Source organism: Athene noctua, chromosome 2 (assembly GCF_965140245.1).
Source record: "Athene noctua chromosome 2, bAthNoc1.hap1.1, whole genome shotgun sequence".
Taxonomy (NCBI): Eukaryota; Metazoa; Chordata; class Aves; order Strigiformes; family Strigidae; genus Athene; species Athene noctua.
The window spans coordinates 151,909,747-151,926,492 of NC_134038.1; the positions used below are offsets into that span (position 1 = coordinate 151,909,747).

General features: G+C 40.3%; 1 protein-coding gene across 3 annotated transcripts in view; it reads left to right on the top strand.

The window, feature by feature from the left end:
• MYRIP (myosin VIIA and Rab interacting protein) overlaps positions 1–16,746 on the top strand; it is a 246,049-nt gene that overhangs the window by 213,402 nt on the left and 15,901 nt on the right. Inside the window, exons 11-14 of one of the 3 annotated variants that reach the window (XM_074900668.1) lie at positions 1,392–1,631; positions 2,779–2,860; positions 7,522–7,529; positions 7,986–8,048. In XM_074900668.1, the coding sequence (XP_074756769.1) occupies positions 1,392–1,631; positions 2,779–2,860; positions 7,522–7,529; positions 7,986–8,048 (393 nt within the window). The remainder of the gene's footprint in view (positions 1–1,391; positions 1,632–2,778; positions 2,861–7,521; positions 7,530–7,985; positions 8,049–16,746) is intronic. The other 2 variants (XM_074900669.1, XM_074900670.1) reach the window with 2 other exon arrangements.

A 16,746-nucleotide genomic window follows, 5' to 3' on the forward strand; every position in this document is an offset into this window, starting at 1 on the left:
GTCCATCCATAAATGATGCTTCTCTGGCTGCAGAGAGAGTAGCTCTGCAAAGCAAATGTCCTGTTTATGTATTTCCAAATGAATGCTAGAGACAACAGCTTTTAGTCTCTCCAGCAGTGTCTGGTCCTGTCATGGTAGGAGAGTGTAAGGCAAAGAGGAATAATTTCCTGTCTGAGAATGGCTCCAAATCATGCTCTTAGACCTGCTGAGATATGCCTATCACCTCTGGTCCCAGGCTGCGTTCTTCATGGCCTTCTTCTGGGTGGTTTTGTCATGATTATGCTCCACTTTCAGAATTCATCACTTCTAAAACCACCTAATTCTACCTTACTTTGTGGATTTGACTGAAACACTAAACAGGCTGTCTAATGATTCAAAACTTTCCCTTAGCAGCCAGCAGGGAGAGAATAACATTTTCAAAAGACAGCACTATAGATGGAGCAGGTTGCTCTGAGAGATGCCTGTCTCTCTCTGTGGACTGTAGTGGAAATCAGGGAAAATTAGGTCCTAGTCAGATAGCACAGATCCAGAAAATGAATTGATATATATCTGGACATTAGCTTTTGGAACAACCAGGTATCTTCAGATTTCCTGCAAAGACTGACAAAAATATCCCCCTTTCCACATTATTAAATGCTAAACAGGCTTGCAAAAACATTTCGCTTTTCTTCTGTTCAGCCTCCAAAGGGACTTGTGGTCGAGTCTGTAACAATCACTGTTCTTAACTGAGCCTCTGAGTATTTCCCACCTTTAAGGATCCAAGAGTAGGAAAAGAAGGTGCTCCTAAAGATTGAACTTGTTCCAAGGAGGCTGGCGTTTGGAAAATAATCATCGCTGTAGAGGATCCACTGATGTAAATAAGCACTGAGAAAGCTGAAAATCTTAAGTGCCATCACATAATAAAAGAGAGATTTTTCAAAACTTATTTCTAGTAATCTTTAAGGAAAACACACATAATGCTCAAGACCAAGCCATCAGGGAACTTGAGCGCAGCTTTCAGCTAAAAGCTGGACACAACTACCAGGTCACAAGTTATTTCATTCCCACAATTCACTTTCTTTATCTGCAACATGCCTGAGAGTGATGGCAGTGCAGCACTGGGATTGGGAAATGCCATTTAGGCATATTTAATTAGTTGCACACAGATACATAATGTCTGATAGTTTCTTTTTACATAATATAAAAGTAAACAGGAATATTAAACGTAATCCAACAAGTGGGGGGTTGCTGGCATTTCTCTGTAAAGACATGGTATTTTTTTACAACACACTTCGTGTACTTTCTTTCTAGTTTCCCTGCAGAGTGATCATAGCTATACTTTTCTAGGAAGCTGTTTGTTTTTCCTTCTGTGCCTATACAGTAATTTTACTGTTCTTCTAATTTCTTTGTAGGATTTCGATGACTTATCAGAAACAGATACAAGCGGTGAGGATCAGCGTCATAATATCAAGCCTGACCTTATGGAGCAGGAGCTTAAATCCAGGTTATTTCAGCTTGCTGCTAAAATGAGTGACAAGGAAACATCTTCTGGTGAAGAACAAGAGTCAGAACTTAGAACAGACCCTGAAAACCAGAAGGAGAGTTTGTCCTCAGAAGAAAATGGCAGAAGTATTCAGGAAGAGTTAAAGAAGGTAAGTGATCTTTGTAGAGGAGTGGGGACAGCATTGTTATAGTTAGAATCCAGAAAGAGAAACTTGTGGTTAGAAAATTAAACAGTTGCTGAAAAAAACCCTTTTGTAAAGTCCTTTACACTGGGTCTGAGTCGGCAACCCTTGTGCAGGTAAAACATCAGTTAAGGTGTGTGTTCCTCACTGTGAGCCTACAGCATCAATTCAAGCGAACTTAGTTTGTGTAATAAACCTGTTAAGTGACTTATAATAATGGAATTAATGTCAGTTTATGCTGAGAATCAGCTTATATGTTTTTATTTAAAAACATGCCCAGTTCTTTTTCCTTCCTTGCTAACCAGCTGTTTTGGTTTTTTCAGTCCTTTTATTTTCTCCTCTCTTTTTAGTATCGTGTAGTTCACTCTGGTATCATAGATTCTTCTTTTGCCTCTCTATTGAAATATTTTGTGCTTTTTTAAAGCTTTCCAACCCTGTTACTCTGTCAGCTAATATGACTCTGCAAGTAGTAATATACTCTAGTGAAACTGAAATCCAGTGTCAGTTCTGATAATGTATGAGATCCTCTTTGTGCCATTTCAGCCTTACAATGAGATATCTGATTTCAGTGTCACCCCACAGGACTCACCACCTGCTCTCTTCCCTTTCTTCCTCTGAATTTTTCTTCAGATGATGTGGTATGCTTGAAGTTGGTGCTGTAGAAGCCCAGTGCTGCCCTTTGCCAGGAAAGCATTCATCTCTTAGATCCACTTAGGCTCATTTTTGTCTGCTGTGTGTCTTGACTCAGCTCTTGGGGTTTTGTCTGCACAGCAGCTCAGCTTTGACAGGGTATGGACAACTCTCTAAAGGAAATATGTTAATCATTTGAAAGGTATTTTGTCCAAATTATATACAGAACTAATACACCGGGAGATGGAAGCAGGATCAAGTGACTCAGGAGGACAATAGAGATGCTGTCCAAGTGTGCAGGAATGGTGTCAGGAAAGCCAGTGCCCACCTGGAATTGAATCTAGTGTGGGACATGAAGGAGAATAAGAAAGGCTTCTACAGATACATCAGCAACAAAAGGCAGATGAGGGAAAGCAGGGCTCACTGCTGCAGTAACCCCATGACACAGAAAAGGCTAAGTTACACAACATTGTTTTCACCTCAGTTTACAGGTAAGATTTGCCCCCAAGAATCCCAGGCCCCTGAGACCTGTGGGAAGGTCTGGAGCAGTGAAGACTTTGCCCATGGTAGAGGAGGATCAGGTTAGCAAACATTTCAACAAATGGGACATACACATGTGCATGGCACCCAATGGGGATGTGTTCACAAGAGCTGAGGGAACTGAGCCATATCATTATGGGGCCACTGTTGTTCGTTCACCTTTGAAAGATCCTGGTAATCTGAGGCACTCAGAGCACTGAATATTATTTATTTTGACTTTAACAAGGCTTTCAAGACTATCTCACATAACATCCTAACAGACAAATTGAGCAAGTAAGGACTGGATAAGTAGACAGTGAGGTAGATTGAAAATTGCCTGAATTGCTGGGCTGAAAGGATTGCGATTAGAGGCTCAAAATGCCGCTGGAGGCTAGTCACTAGTAGTGTATCCCAATATTGGGAACAGTACTGTTTAACATCTTCACTATTGACAATGAGACAGAGTGTACCCTAAATTTGAAGGAGCAGTTGATATATGAGATGGTTCTGTTGTTATAAAGAGGATCTTGACAGGCTGGAGAAATGGGCCAACAGAACCTCATGAAGTTCAACAGTGGGAAATGCAAAGTCCTGCACCTGGGAAGCAATTCTCTTATGCATCCATACTGGCTGGAGGCCATCTGTCTGGGAAACAGCTTGGCAGAAAAGGTGTCCTGGTAGACACCAAGCTGAACATAAGCCAGCAATGTGCACCTGCAGAAAAGAAGGTCACTGGCATCCAGCAGACTGAGGGAGGTGATTATTCCCCTCTATTCAATACTGGTGAGGCCTTATCTGGAGTACTGTGTCCTGTTCTGGGCTCCCCAGTACGAGGGATACATGGACATGCTGAAGTGAGTCCAGTGAAGGGCCACAGAGATGATTAAAATATTGGGGCTCTATCATATGAGGAGAGGCTGAGAGATCTGGAATTGTTTCGCCTAGAGAATAGAAGGGGTGATACAAGAAATTCCATCTAAGCATAAAAAGCTTTATCACTGTGGGGGTGGTCAAATGCTGGAATAGGTTTCCCAGAGAGATAGAGTCTATGTCCTTGGACATGATAAAAATTTAACTAGACACAGCCCTGGGCAACCTGATCTAGTTGACCCTACTTTGAGCAGAAGGGTTGGACTAGGTAATCTCCAGAGTTCCAAATTTAAGTAATCTGTGATTCTGATTCTGAGTTATTTAGCCACGGACTACACAGCAGTGTAAGTACCTTCACCATCATGTATGCAAATACCTCCATGACATGCACACAACCTTTCTAAGGAAATCAAATAAAAGCTGTATCACCAGTGCTTGTTAGCAGCATTCAGTTTAGCTTACCTTTGGTTTACAGAGACAAACAAGCATTATCAGATTATTCAACAGGATATATAGACAAGCTAGGGTATAACATGATGCAGTTAAAGTCCAGAATTAAAGGCTGTGAATAGGACTTTCTGAAATGCTCCTATATGGTGAACTGAGCACAGAAAATGGCAAATGTATGTTCTGTGGTGTACTTACTCGTCTGCATGAATCTTCAAAGTAATAATAGTTGGAGTTTCCTCCTCTAATTTTAATTATTTCTTTAACATTTGTATGTCAGGTATTTAAAATAAAGCAAAGGTTATTATTTTTTTCTCAGTACAATTTCCTTAATTATAAAAAAAATAAGAGACATACCATGTTCAGCTTGGCATGAAGGAGGAGTTCCTAATTCTTTATTGGCTTGGGATGAAAAAAAAAGTCTTAGTCATTCATGGCCGCAGTATATATCCTTTCTGTCTATAATAAAGAAACCAAAATATCCCAATACTATTCATGGTCATGACTACAGCAGAATTGATAGCAAGACTTGCTCCAGCTGTAGAGAAATAAGCAGGCTGCTTTCATTGTTATTCTTGACAGTTATCCTTAAAGGTAATTTAAAATCTTCTGACACGTTCCTTCTCTTTGGAAAGGTGGCTGACCAACATCTTACAATGAAATAGTGAAGATTACAGTTTCTAATACCAGTTGGGGCTATGGTAAAATATGAAGACATAGCTAAACTAAAAAAACATGCAATAACATTTAATGAGTAAATGTCATGTCTTAATGGAGACAAGCATAGAAAACATATTTTCAGGGAACCAGTAATTTTAGATGCCTTAAAAGCCACATGTCACAATGTGCTGTCTCTTTAAGAAGCCTGATTTTTTGAGAATGCACATGTAGGGAATTGCAGATCTTTCAGACTGGCACTTAACATTCTCAGCCAGAGACCCAGACTTCTGACTGGGGCATCAAGTTTCAAATTAGCTATACAGAAGCACTAATTCTGGGCTTTAAAATGAGAGCTCGGGTGCCTATAATCTTCTGTGAGCTTCTGAACCACACATTAAATACTGTATTTGAGCCATCTTGCTTATATTTTAGCCACACTGCTTGTCATTATTAGCCTTTAGTCTTCTGTTCTCACAAGCTTATTCTGGAATACATTAACAACCTTAAATCACAGGGAATTTCTAGTTGTAGTACACCTGACCATAGAAAAAGATTTCAAAAAACATGTACTGTTTGTTGAATACCTGGAAATTAAGTACCTGGTGCTCATGAAAATCTGACTTTCACATGTCTGCACCTTTAAAAATATGGACTTCTGTTTTTAATGGAAGCTGGGAATCTCATATAATCACATGTTGAGCTGATGCTTTGAAAAGGGTATTTAGTATATTAAGATCTGAAGCAATGGCAAGAATTGGCACGTTTTAAGTGGGAAGTTAGCTGAAGTTGGGCATTTATGGGTTCTCAGTTCTCACTTCAAACTGAGCTTTTGAGTTGTATGTCTGCCTTTAAGATACAAGTTTGAAAATGCTGACCCTTGAGTTAATTATTTAGTTCATGTGACATACTTGAGGATTTAGATAGGTATTAATTCACACAATTTAATTTTATGCCTTAGACCGAAATCCATTTAGACCTTCAGCACAATAATTGTCAACATTTCTAAGTTTGTGATTGTCTAAACGGTGTTGTGGATATTCACAGCTCTCTAAACCAAACATAATCCTACAGCAGAGTTATTTTTGTAGATAACATTTTGTGCTTATTATGCTACTTGAGTAGTTCATAGTCTTTTGGGGATATGCAAACACCTGAAAAGCCTGCTTGTCTTAGTTGTGCAATGAAAGGCCATGAAGTCCTCTATGATCAGGGTAGAGTTAGCCTTCAGCCCCTCTAGACTTCAGGTGTGAACAAACCAAAAATCCTATTGTGCAGCTGTTGTGTTAGTGAAGTACCTTGTACTAGCATGGTAATTTGAACAGTTCTTTCTGCCTTGCTATTTTCTTTGAGGTTGGGTTTTGGGGTTGGGTTTTTTGCTTCGCCTCATCAAAGCCTAACCAAATGCCTAAAGAAAAAAGCAAAATTTAAATCCTTGGAAGTATTTTAATGACACTGATCTTGAGAGCGACAAGCATGATAAATGGGATGTATTTACTTCTTTCTTTCCTCTATCCTCTCTCCTTCTCTTTAAATGCTTTCATGAAGATGAATAGGCCGGATCTATATTTCATAGTATACCCCAGAATTACATTCTAGAAGGCAATTTCAGTAGTGCCTAATGCAGTCTATGACCACTTTATCAGAAACTGTGAAGATACTGTTTAAAAAAGAGAATAGCCCCTGCCCTTTTTGTAAATTGCCCCGCATAGCATAAAAACTGAAAGTTGTTAAAACCTTGCATGTGTTTCTTTTTTTGTCTCCTCCTATTTTGTGTTCCTCCTTGCTTAAGATATGCAAATGAGCAAGTGAGTTGAACTTCAGTAGTAGAGTTTCCTCTTTGCATTAGCTTGACGCAATGTGCTTGTGCTTGAGGAATTTCTTTTAATGCCTTTATGCACTTACTTCTGCTCAGAGAATCTTACAACCAAGGCTGAGTAACTTTATTTAAATCCTGCTGTTTTCTGTTGGCATTATTGCATGACTAGGCACACAGTAGCTCTTTTCTGAGTGACAGCCTGTAAGTAAGTTTGTTAAATAGCACAGTAGGATCCTGTTCCCTAAGTGAAACTTCCCAAGTTCCTTGGCAGTATGAATAACAGCATAAATATTTTTTCCACAAAATATTTATGCCTTCATTCTCTGAAAGCATTTTATTCATAGGTTTTATAAAGCTTTATTTGGGGAAAATTAGGTACTGCAAGCATCATCTTCATGTGTATTTGTGCCATAGACCTATATTCTTTGTTTTGAGAGAGTACATCTTACATTTTTCAGCAGGTAAATTAGCACTTTTCCGCCTGTATAATGAGATTGACACTTGTTAGAAAATCTGCCTGCCTCTCTTAGTGAGAGGAATAGCCAGTAGCTGTGCACGTGGGTGCATGTTACCACAGCAGAAGAGAAAGCCAGCTCCCTGGTGTGGTATATGCTGGTGGCTATGCCTGGGTTGGCCTGGGCAGGGCGGCCAGGGATCAGTAAGGGGGCTCAGGCAAGGGAGGGCTCATGGGACTTGGTCAGTGGAGACAAATATGCTCATGGCTTTGATGGAGCTGGAGAATGGCATTGGGTGTTCACAAGGCAGTGAATCCCTCCTGTGTATCACAAACCTGTTAAAGCATCCCAGTAGGGATGGCGGCGATGTTACAACAGTACTGCTATAATAATGAGAGAACTTGCGTTTCCTGGTGGCTTCCGCTGATCATTTGTGCTGATGCGTGCACCATCCTCACAGAAGATGATGTAGTAGTTTTTGTGATCATTATCTTGCAACCTCCAGAACTCCAGGGTATTTTGGTTGGTGTGTTGGTCCAGGCAGGGGCTAATAGGAAACTTCCATCCAGCTTCACGTGCCTGAAAGCTTTAGAAATGATGGAGTAAATGTCCCTAAAGGAGCCAGAACCCCATGGTTTCAGCAAGAAAATGTAATAGCGTAAGTATAGTAGCTTTATTACGTTGCTACTCCTATGCTAATAAAACTGAATAGTGTAATGCAATGACATCTTCCTGGGTTAACAACAATATTTTAGCAATAAATGTAAAATATAAATTTTATGGTATTTTATATTTGCTAGTTTCTTCATCCTTGCTGTTCATTTTAGAGTTCTGTGTAAGTCTGAACTTAATATTGATGTTAACCTCTGTAGCTGTTAATATAACTTTTCTGCCTTTTTATTTAACTGCTTTCCCACTATCTAGGAAAAACAAAAGGCTTTTGATCTTCATTTAAAGCTGCAGTTTTTATCCACTGTATTGCAGCAGGTGAGAATGCTTTGTTTTGTCTGTGTCTTCTTACATCTCTTACATTGTAAGAGATGCAATGAAGTGATATTGAGGGTTTCCATGTATCCCAAGCAAAATTCTCAAACTCCGAATGTTTTCCTGGAAATCTCAGGCCTGTAAAATCATACCTTTTAGCCCCAATCAATAACCATTGCAGAAAAATATTTTATAATCACCACTAGCCCTGTGTGATGATGGGGATAATGGGCATGAAGCAGACAAGTGGAGCAGACTGGCTCTCTTATTTGGCTTTGTGATGAGAATTTTGTTTTATCAGTAAAGAAGAACAGAAGGTGAAGATAAGGTGTATGATCTTCCTATTCTCTTGTACTTGCCTATACTAAGAAATTTAGAAGGAAAAAAAAAAAAAAATTATTTCAGCAAAAAGATTTTTAGCAGTTTCTGACCATAGTGGTATTCAAAAATCTTTCTATGTTCCCAATTTTAAAAATCAACAAAGCCCTTAATTCATTGTAGAGATTGTACAGGGTGAGTAGGCCCTTTCTCACTTTTGTGCTGGTTTCTATTGCTTATCATTCATCTAGGTGGAAGGACATTTAATAATCTGTGCTATTTGAGATTCAGCTTATGAGAATCAGATATTAAAACAGAGTTTCATTTTATGCCCTGAGCAAATATATGCTTATCTTATATTTTAAAATACATGCTATTTTTAATGTCATATATAGTAGTAAGCAAATTAATTCTGTAACATTCAATCATAAAATAAGAATCACTTTCTTGTGTCAAAAGTTGATGCTTAATTCAGCAAAGCACACCTCCTCTCAACTTTTTCTTTTTTCCTTACTCGCAGAGTTAAATTTTGTACTATGAATTTTAATCACCTTCTAATCATCTTGGTTTTCTTTAGTAAAAATATCAAGGATGATTTTAAAGAAAAGTTATTTTTCCATTTGTGAAATGTCATCAATCTGTGTCCATTATGGATTGTCTTACAGAATCCTGTGCAGATTTTAAGATTCAAATATTTCCATTTCCAACTTGGATGATAATATTTCACCTTTTGGAAAGTAACTTCCTTTATCATGATTATAGGCAACTTGTCTCTAGAAATGAGGCATTACAGATTATTAGGAATGACATCTGTAGCTACATTAGAACAGTGGATTGAATTTGTTAGTAAAAATCTAATATTCAGATTTACCTAGCACAATCAAAAAGAGAGACTATACTTCTCTGTGTCATACTTTGAAGAATGTCAGTAGAATAATAGCTCACTCTGTAAGATAATTTAGTTTTCTTTTTCTAATCGAGTGCCCATATATAAGATACTGATATTAAGGTCAAGGCAAGAAGTCTTAAACTTGCACAGAAGAGGAATTCCTTAATACCATAGTTTATCATAGTATACTTGTCTTCCATCAAATATCAAGGCAAGCTTTAGCTTTCTTTCACAGTGTTTGTGGTAATGAGTGGGTAGGGCTCATTTTTAGGCCAAAAATCTTTTGAAGGTCAGAGTTGACAACTGTCATTGACAGTTGGGCATTGATAGCTCTGTTCCTCCCACCCTGTGACTTGCCAGTGTCTCAGATCTTTCTTGCCTGTGAAGAAGGACTTTTGGTGGGCTTTTCAGGGCCTCCTCAAAGCTCTACAATAAACTCCCACAGGGTGGGGAGATGAGGGAGGCAAGTTTGGGGTTTGGTTTTGTTCTTGTCAAGTTTGGATTCAATCAGGTTACTCTGAAAAGTTGAATTGACCAGTGGCAAAGCAAAACCCATCTTCTCCCCAGCCCCCCTCAATTCACTACATAAAATGAGGGATATCGACTGCAAAATGGACACGTGACTTGGAGAGTGATAGAACAGCTTGAGACTGGAGCTAAAAATGATTACACTACGAGTTACCAAGGATGTGGTCAATACTGCCAGGGCTGCTAGCAATGCAAAGTTTTTCTTGCTCTACTTCTTGATCTAACTGTTGATGTCAACTGTTCTCTGCGGGAGAGCTGAGCACACACACAACCAATGTGATCAAGCAATGCCCGTTTATTACAACTAAGAAAGCCCTTTTATAATGTTCTCCCGCATACGTGAGTAACTTGCAGTACAAGTCCTCAAGATTGGACAGTTAACTTAGCCCACGCTTTAAACCTTCTTACGATTGGATAAAAAGTGCCACATCAGCCTTGCCAGGCTTCCTGCCTTGGGTAACTTCCTCTTCCGTCCCAACCCCTTCCGGGAGTTGTTTGTCTCGTCGAGTTTCTCCTCCCCCATTCAGGGTCACATCTTTATGGCATTCTTGCTCAGGCTGAGGCTCTTATCAGTCTTGTTCTCACGCAGGATTGCTCACATGGCCATTCTCTCGCAGAAAGTCCTCTAGAATCCCAACATATCCCTCTTTTTGGTTTTGAGCAATCCAAATTCCTTGCAGGCCTTTTTGTATTGATTGTCTAATACAAGAAACTAAGCATGGCAAAATAATAGCAAGCGTGATAATTACAATAATTACAACAATTCCCCCCTGTAACAACTCCTTCAACCATCCTGTGATTCCTAATGAAGCAAACCATTCTGATAAGGGTGATGTTACAGCAGTTAACTTCTTCATGTTATCTTTTATTCTTCTTAGATTCTCATGGATAGATACTGAATGACCAGATAAATCCGTACAACACATTCCTTCAAAATCTTCACATCCGTGCCCTTGTGCTAAAAGCAAAAAATCAATGGCAGCCCTATCTTGAAGTACAGTATGTTTAAGACTCTCGACATCAGTAGTCAAATCACCTATTAGATTTGACGTCAAGTTCATTTGTTTAGCAGTCCAGCATGCAAGACGGGTGATTAATTGTAATGCCTTTTTGGTCCCTATTGGAGACACTAGGGAAGCAATAATGTTTGTAGGGTTATCCCAAAATTGCACTCAATCATTACATCCAGGCCCTAGCCTGGTACACTTGTCCTTTAGTCCGATTGCGTTTTGTATAATTAAACAACATTCTGTTAAAAAGATCAACCATGGTCAGCTTAAACATAGTTAACTTTCTTAAGTAATATGGGCCCCCTACTGGTTTGGAAGGAATTCCAGGCCATGCTCTGTCCCCACAGATCAAGAAAGTGTGGTCGGGTAAATGTAATCCTACTGTGTTATTGCCCCAGACATTGGAGTACCGACATTTTGGGGGACAGTAATCACCAGGTTGGTACCCAGTATATGAAGGGTTGCTTGGTGATGCTGTTTGGACGACAGTCAGGGGTACATTAGAATTAATTAATAACGCAGCGATTTTCTCATCCTCTTTAAACAATACTGCGCCATAGCGGGGTGGCATAGAACCCAGCAAGTCTAACTCTTGTGGTTCAATCATGGTTTTGTTAAGACTCATAATGAGCTGACCTTGCCAAAAGGCTGTGGTGTTGGTGCCGGGATGAGTAGCTTGGGCAGCAGCCCAACTGTTGTTTGACACCATCCCAATAAATTCTTGTGGGTTAAAGTATGGAATTCCTCATAGACATGTTTGGAATGGGTCTGAAGGAGTAGCCATCGAAAGGCAAAAGGATTCTTGGCCCGTCTCATTAGCTATCGTTACCCATATATTTGGTCAGGGAGACACTACTCCTACTGGATGAGCAATAATCACTGTCAGAACCATCGCAAGGCTTAGGATCGTGAGCTCAACCTTCTTTCCAAGGCTGCACCCAGCGAGATGGAACCCACTGCAAGCCATGATCTGTAAGCAAACACATATATCCTTTGCCGGTTAATTGTATTTCCCATTGCCCAGTATTTAAATTTTTGAACATAACTATTGGTTGCTGTATACTCATAGATCGCTCAGCATCACCTTTTATTGCTAAACTGTGAATCCTTTTATTGCTAAACTGTGAATCATCATTGATGGCTCTTGACATTCTCCTGTAAGCCTCAAGAAATCTAAAACATATAAAACTTCTCTTAATCGTTCAGCCGGCATCATACCTGACATTCCCTCTTTTTGTTTTTGAAGCATTTGCTTCAGAGTTTGATGAGCCCGTTCGATGATTGCTTGTCCAGTAGGAGAGTGTGGAATCCCTGTACAGTGTTCAATGCCCCATAAGAGACAGAAACGTTGGAAGCGCCCAGCAATATATGCTGGAGCATTGTCTGTTTTAATCTTTCTTGGCACCCCAAGTACAGCAAAATAACTATATAAATGTTTTTCAACATGTTTAGCTGTCTCTCCAGCTTGGGCTGTAGCCCAAATGGCCGTGGAGAAGGTATCAATAACAACGTGCACATATTTTAGCCTACCAAATTCTGCTATGTGATTAACATCCATTTGCCACAGTTGTAGAGGGGATAGGCCCGGTGGGTTAACTCCTGTACCCAGGCCAAACCCTGTTTTTTGACAGGACAGGCAAGAGGCAACAATGCCCTTTGCGTCTGCCAAAGGAATTTAAAATTGTTTATGCAACATTTTTGCTGACTGATGCAAAAAATGGTGAGATTCTCTAGCTTGTGCAAACAAATTTGGAGAAGGTCCAGACCAGGCTGGAGCAACTAATTGATCAGCTAATTCATTTCCATATCCTAATCCCTCCTTGGATTGATGACTTCTGATGTGAGTAATAAAGTAGACAACGCTTCTCTGATCAAGAGTGTGAACTAGTTGTTGCAACAGTCTTCCTAAGAGTTCATTTTTTACTTCTTTTATTTGTCCTCATTCAATCCTTTTTACTGCTCCTACTACATAGAGTGAATCAGACACTACATTTAATCCTAAATCTGGCCAGGACAAAAATGCCCACAAAACTGCTTGGAGTTCTAGCGTCTGTAAGGAATCTTTGGCCTTGAATGAGGTGATATTTCCATTCATTTCCTTCTAACCAGGTGCATGCAGCTTGCTTCGATTTTTTCCCTGCATCTGTAAAAACTGTTAACCCTTGAACTGGTATTTCTGACTGTATTGGAAAATTTTCAATTACTTGGTTCATTAACAACGGTAGTAATCGATGTACTGGGTAAACATTAGACAGCTGACCAGTATAATCTTCAAGAGCAACTTGTAATGCCTCAGAATGTCTGAGCAGCCAATCTAAATATTCTAGTATTAATTGGACAATAAAAGTTTGAGGATCAGTATCTGTAATTTCAATAACTCTATATCTGTCTTTCATGATTAATTGTGATAGTAATTCTGCTCTTGTAGTTATGGTTTTCTTAGGGGTATGCGCAGTAAAAACCCACTCTAAAATTCGCAGAGGTTGTTTCTGTTCTGAGTCCCATTGCATAATGATGGCCAGTGGATATTGTCTATTTCCTCCGCTATTGATAATCATCAGTTGCACTGGGAGTTCCAATTGCATTCGTGGTGCATGACACGATTCTGTTTTATCTGTAATTTTTCGCAAAGCAGTTTTATGTTCCTGTGTCAAGGTTCTTTTGCTATCAGCTTAACAGTAGTGTTCAACAATGGCATTAATGGCTTTAGATCATCATGGGTAATACCACATAACTTTCTAACCCATTGGATGTCTCCAATTAGGTTTTGGGCATCATTCAATGTGTGGACCTCTGTATTAATTTTTAATTTCTGTGGGAAAATAGTGGCATCGGTTATTGTGCACCCTAAATACTTCCAAGGGGAGGTAGACTGTACCTTTTCAGGGGCTATTTTCAAACCTCTATTGGACAGTTCCTTTTGCAAATGACCTAATATAGCTTCTGATTGCATGTGTTCCCAGCTATTAATATATCATCCATGTAATGGTAAATAGTTGAGGAAACCTTTTTCTGACTGGTTCTAATGCCCAGGCAAGAGAATTTTTCATTCCTTGAGGTAACACCATCCAATGGTACTGTTTTGCTGGCTCAGCCTTATTTATAGATGGGACAGAGAATGCAAACTTTTGCCCATCATCCTCATGAAGCAGAATGGTGAAAAAACAATCCTTTAGATCAGTGATTAATACTGACCAAGACTCTGGTATCATGGAAGGAGATGGTAATCCTGACTGCAGATATCCCATAGATTCCATCACCATTGACAGCACATAAATCATGTAACAATCGCCATTTGTTGTTCTTTTTAGGAACAACAAAAATTGGAGTATTCCAAGCACTCTGTGATGGGGTGATCTGTCCTGCTTGCAATTGTTCTTAAACCAACTGATGGATAATTTGCAGCCTCTCTTGTTTCAATGGCCATTGATCTATCCACACAGGTGCTTCTGTTTTCTATGTAAGTTTGAGGATAGGCTGCTCATCAATGGCCATCACTGAAAAGGTTGTGTGATCAATGTTGTTTTTACTTGACTTAGGACATCTCGTCCAAGTAATGTGATAGCAACATGCATCACGTAAGGTTTTATGGTGACCTGAGCCTCATCAGTAAATTTAATTACAATAGGATCTTTGCTAATTCTGGTGGCTTGGGACCCCCCAGTGCCAAACACTCCTGTGGCCACCTCAATGGTAGGCCATGAGGCAGGCCATTGTTGGGCTGTTATAATTGTAATGTCGGCCCCTGTATCTACTAACATTTTTAATTTTTTCGAAGCCTGGTCAGGGGATTGGATAACCATTTCACATTCTGGTTTTCCTCGGTTTATATCAAGAGACAGATATACTTGCAGTTGTCAGGTTGATCCAAATCCACCAGTCCCTCAATTACCTTCCCCTGCATTCAGAACACAGGCTTTAAATGGCACAAGCTGAGCAATTCTACTGCCTTTGGGAATAAACACAGGTGGGGTTAGGGTTTGAACCATTATTTTTATAACACCAGTATAATCCGCATCAATTACTCCTAATAATACTTGAATGCCTTGGTGAATTGCTGATGATCTCCCTATTATAAAAACACTTAATCCAAATCCTAACAGTCCTTCCACGTTACTACCCACTAAGTGGACCTTCTGATCTAGTATTGTAACATCTACTGCTGTTTCCACGTCCACTCCGGCACTCCCTGTTGTGGCGGAGGTGTGATTGGACAGGAAACCACCTCCTGTCCCTGATCTTGAGCTTGCCATACACCCCTTATTTGTGTCTGAGCAAGATAAAGTGGATCGCCTTGTGGTCATGGGCAAGCTTGCTCATCATTAGCTAATTTAGTCCATGCACTTTCAAACAACATATTTTGAGATGGAGTTAATACAACTGCTGCTATTCGATCAATATCTTTTGGAATTAACAGTACTGATGAAAAAATATAATTAATTATTTGTTTTGTTAATTGATGGTGAAGACCATTTTGTATTACTGAAGCTCTAGCCTTTTCAAGCAATTTCCAGTCTAAGGGATCCCATTCATTAGTACCAGTAGCACTATTAATAGAGACAGGAAATGCTTGTACACTTTCAGAAATAATAGACCCTTCCACAATAGCATCTCTAATAATCCCTTTCCATCGGTGTGTGGCCACTGAGGCACTCTGCATCTGTGAAGAGAAAAGATGTGGTGTTGTAGGGTGAGACGATGAAGGCACAGCCCCTGCCTATGATGATGACAGGAGTGGACTGGTAGCGGTACTGGAACTGAATACTCAAGTGGTGGATCAGGAGCAGACGGTTGCTGTTGCGCAGCCGATGAAAAGATATGCGATTTTTGCTCCACCTTTTCTTCCTGCGTTGCAGCCAATATTTCAAGCCTGTCTACAAGTTGCAGGAGTAAGGTTTCTGTGTTTGAAAGCCACCCCCTTGTAAGGCAGGGGTCTGCTCTCCCGTAGTGTTGCCCTGCGAGGAAGGCAAAGGCGGATATATGTCACTGCCGCTTGCATTCCTGTCTGTGTTCCACCCACTGTTAGACTCCGTGCTCTGCCCACTGTTGGACGCCGCAGACTCTTCCGATACCTCCTCATTCTCCTTCCTGATGGCATCAGGTGCCCTTCCGGTGTTCTCAGCTCCTGACCGCGCAGCTTTCGGTTTAGCCCCTGCTGCCCACCATGGTCCCAGTGGCGCAATCGATGAAGCAAACGGGTTTTTTTTCTGACCTAACACGACGGGAGCCACTAGCGATGCAGGCATCAGAGGCGTGTTGTCAGAGTTAGAAGCCACTCCGATAGCTGCAAAGGCAGAAGCAACAGCTGCACGCTTGCTACTCAGCTCTTGTAATGTCTCTTGGATCAGCTTCCAGAGTACGGGATAGCCGTTCACTTCTTTCGTTGACCTTCCCCCATCACTAATTGAATTCCAAAGTTGTTTCCCTATAGGTTCCCAGGTAGATATCTCAAACGCGAGCCCTACACTCGGTATAAGTCCCTTTTCTCGGCTCCATCTTAATAAGCCTTCCAGAGTGGATTTATCATATTTTATCCCTCTCATTGAGAGGATATATTGGAGGAGTTTTACCACTGCTTGCTTGTCTTTTGAAAGTATGGACCCCATTCCTCCCTGGCCGCTGCTTCTCCGCAAATCTTAAAGTTACAGCATGCTGTTTCTCACCTTCAGACACCGGGGCAGTGTCTGGTTCTGTTTCAACCGGCTTTCTCCTACCCTAGATTGCACTCTGATGAGTCCTCATTCCAGGTGAAGACTTGTGCCAATCTTGAGGGTCCCTGTTCAGGCACCAGATATGGGAGAGCTGAGCACGCACACGACCAATGTGATCAAGCAATGCCCGTTTATTATATCTAAGAAAGCCCTTTTATAGCGTTCTCCCACACACATGAATAACATGCAATATAACTCCTCAAGATTGGACAGTTAACTTAGCCCGCGCTTTAAACCTTCTTATG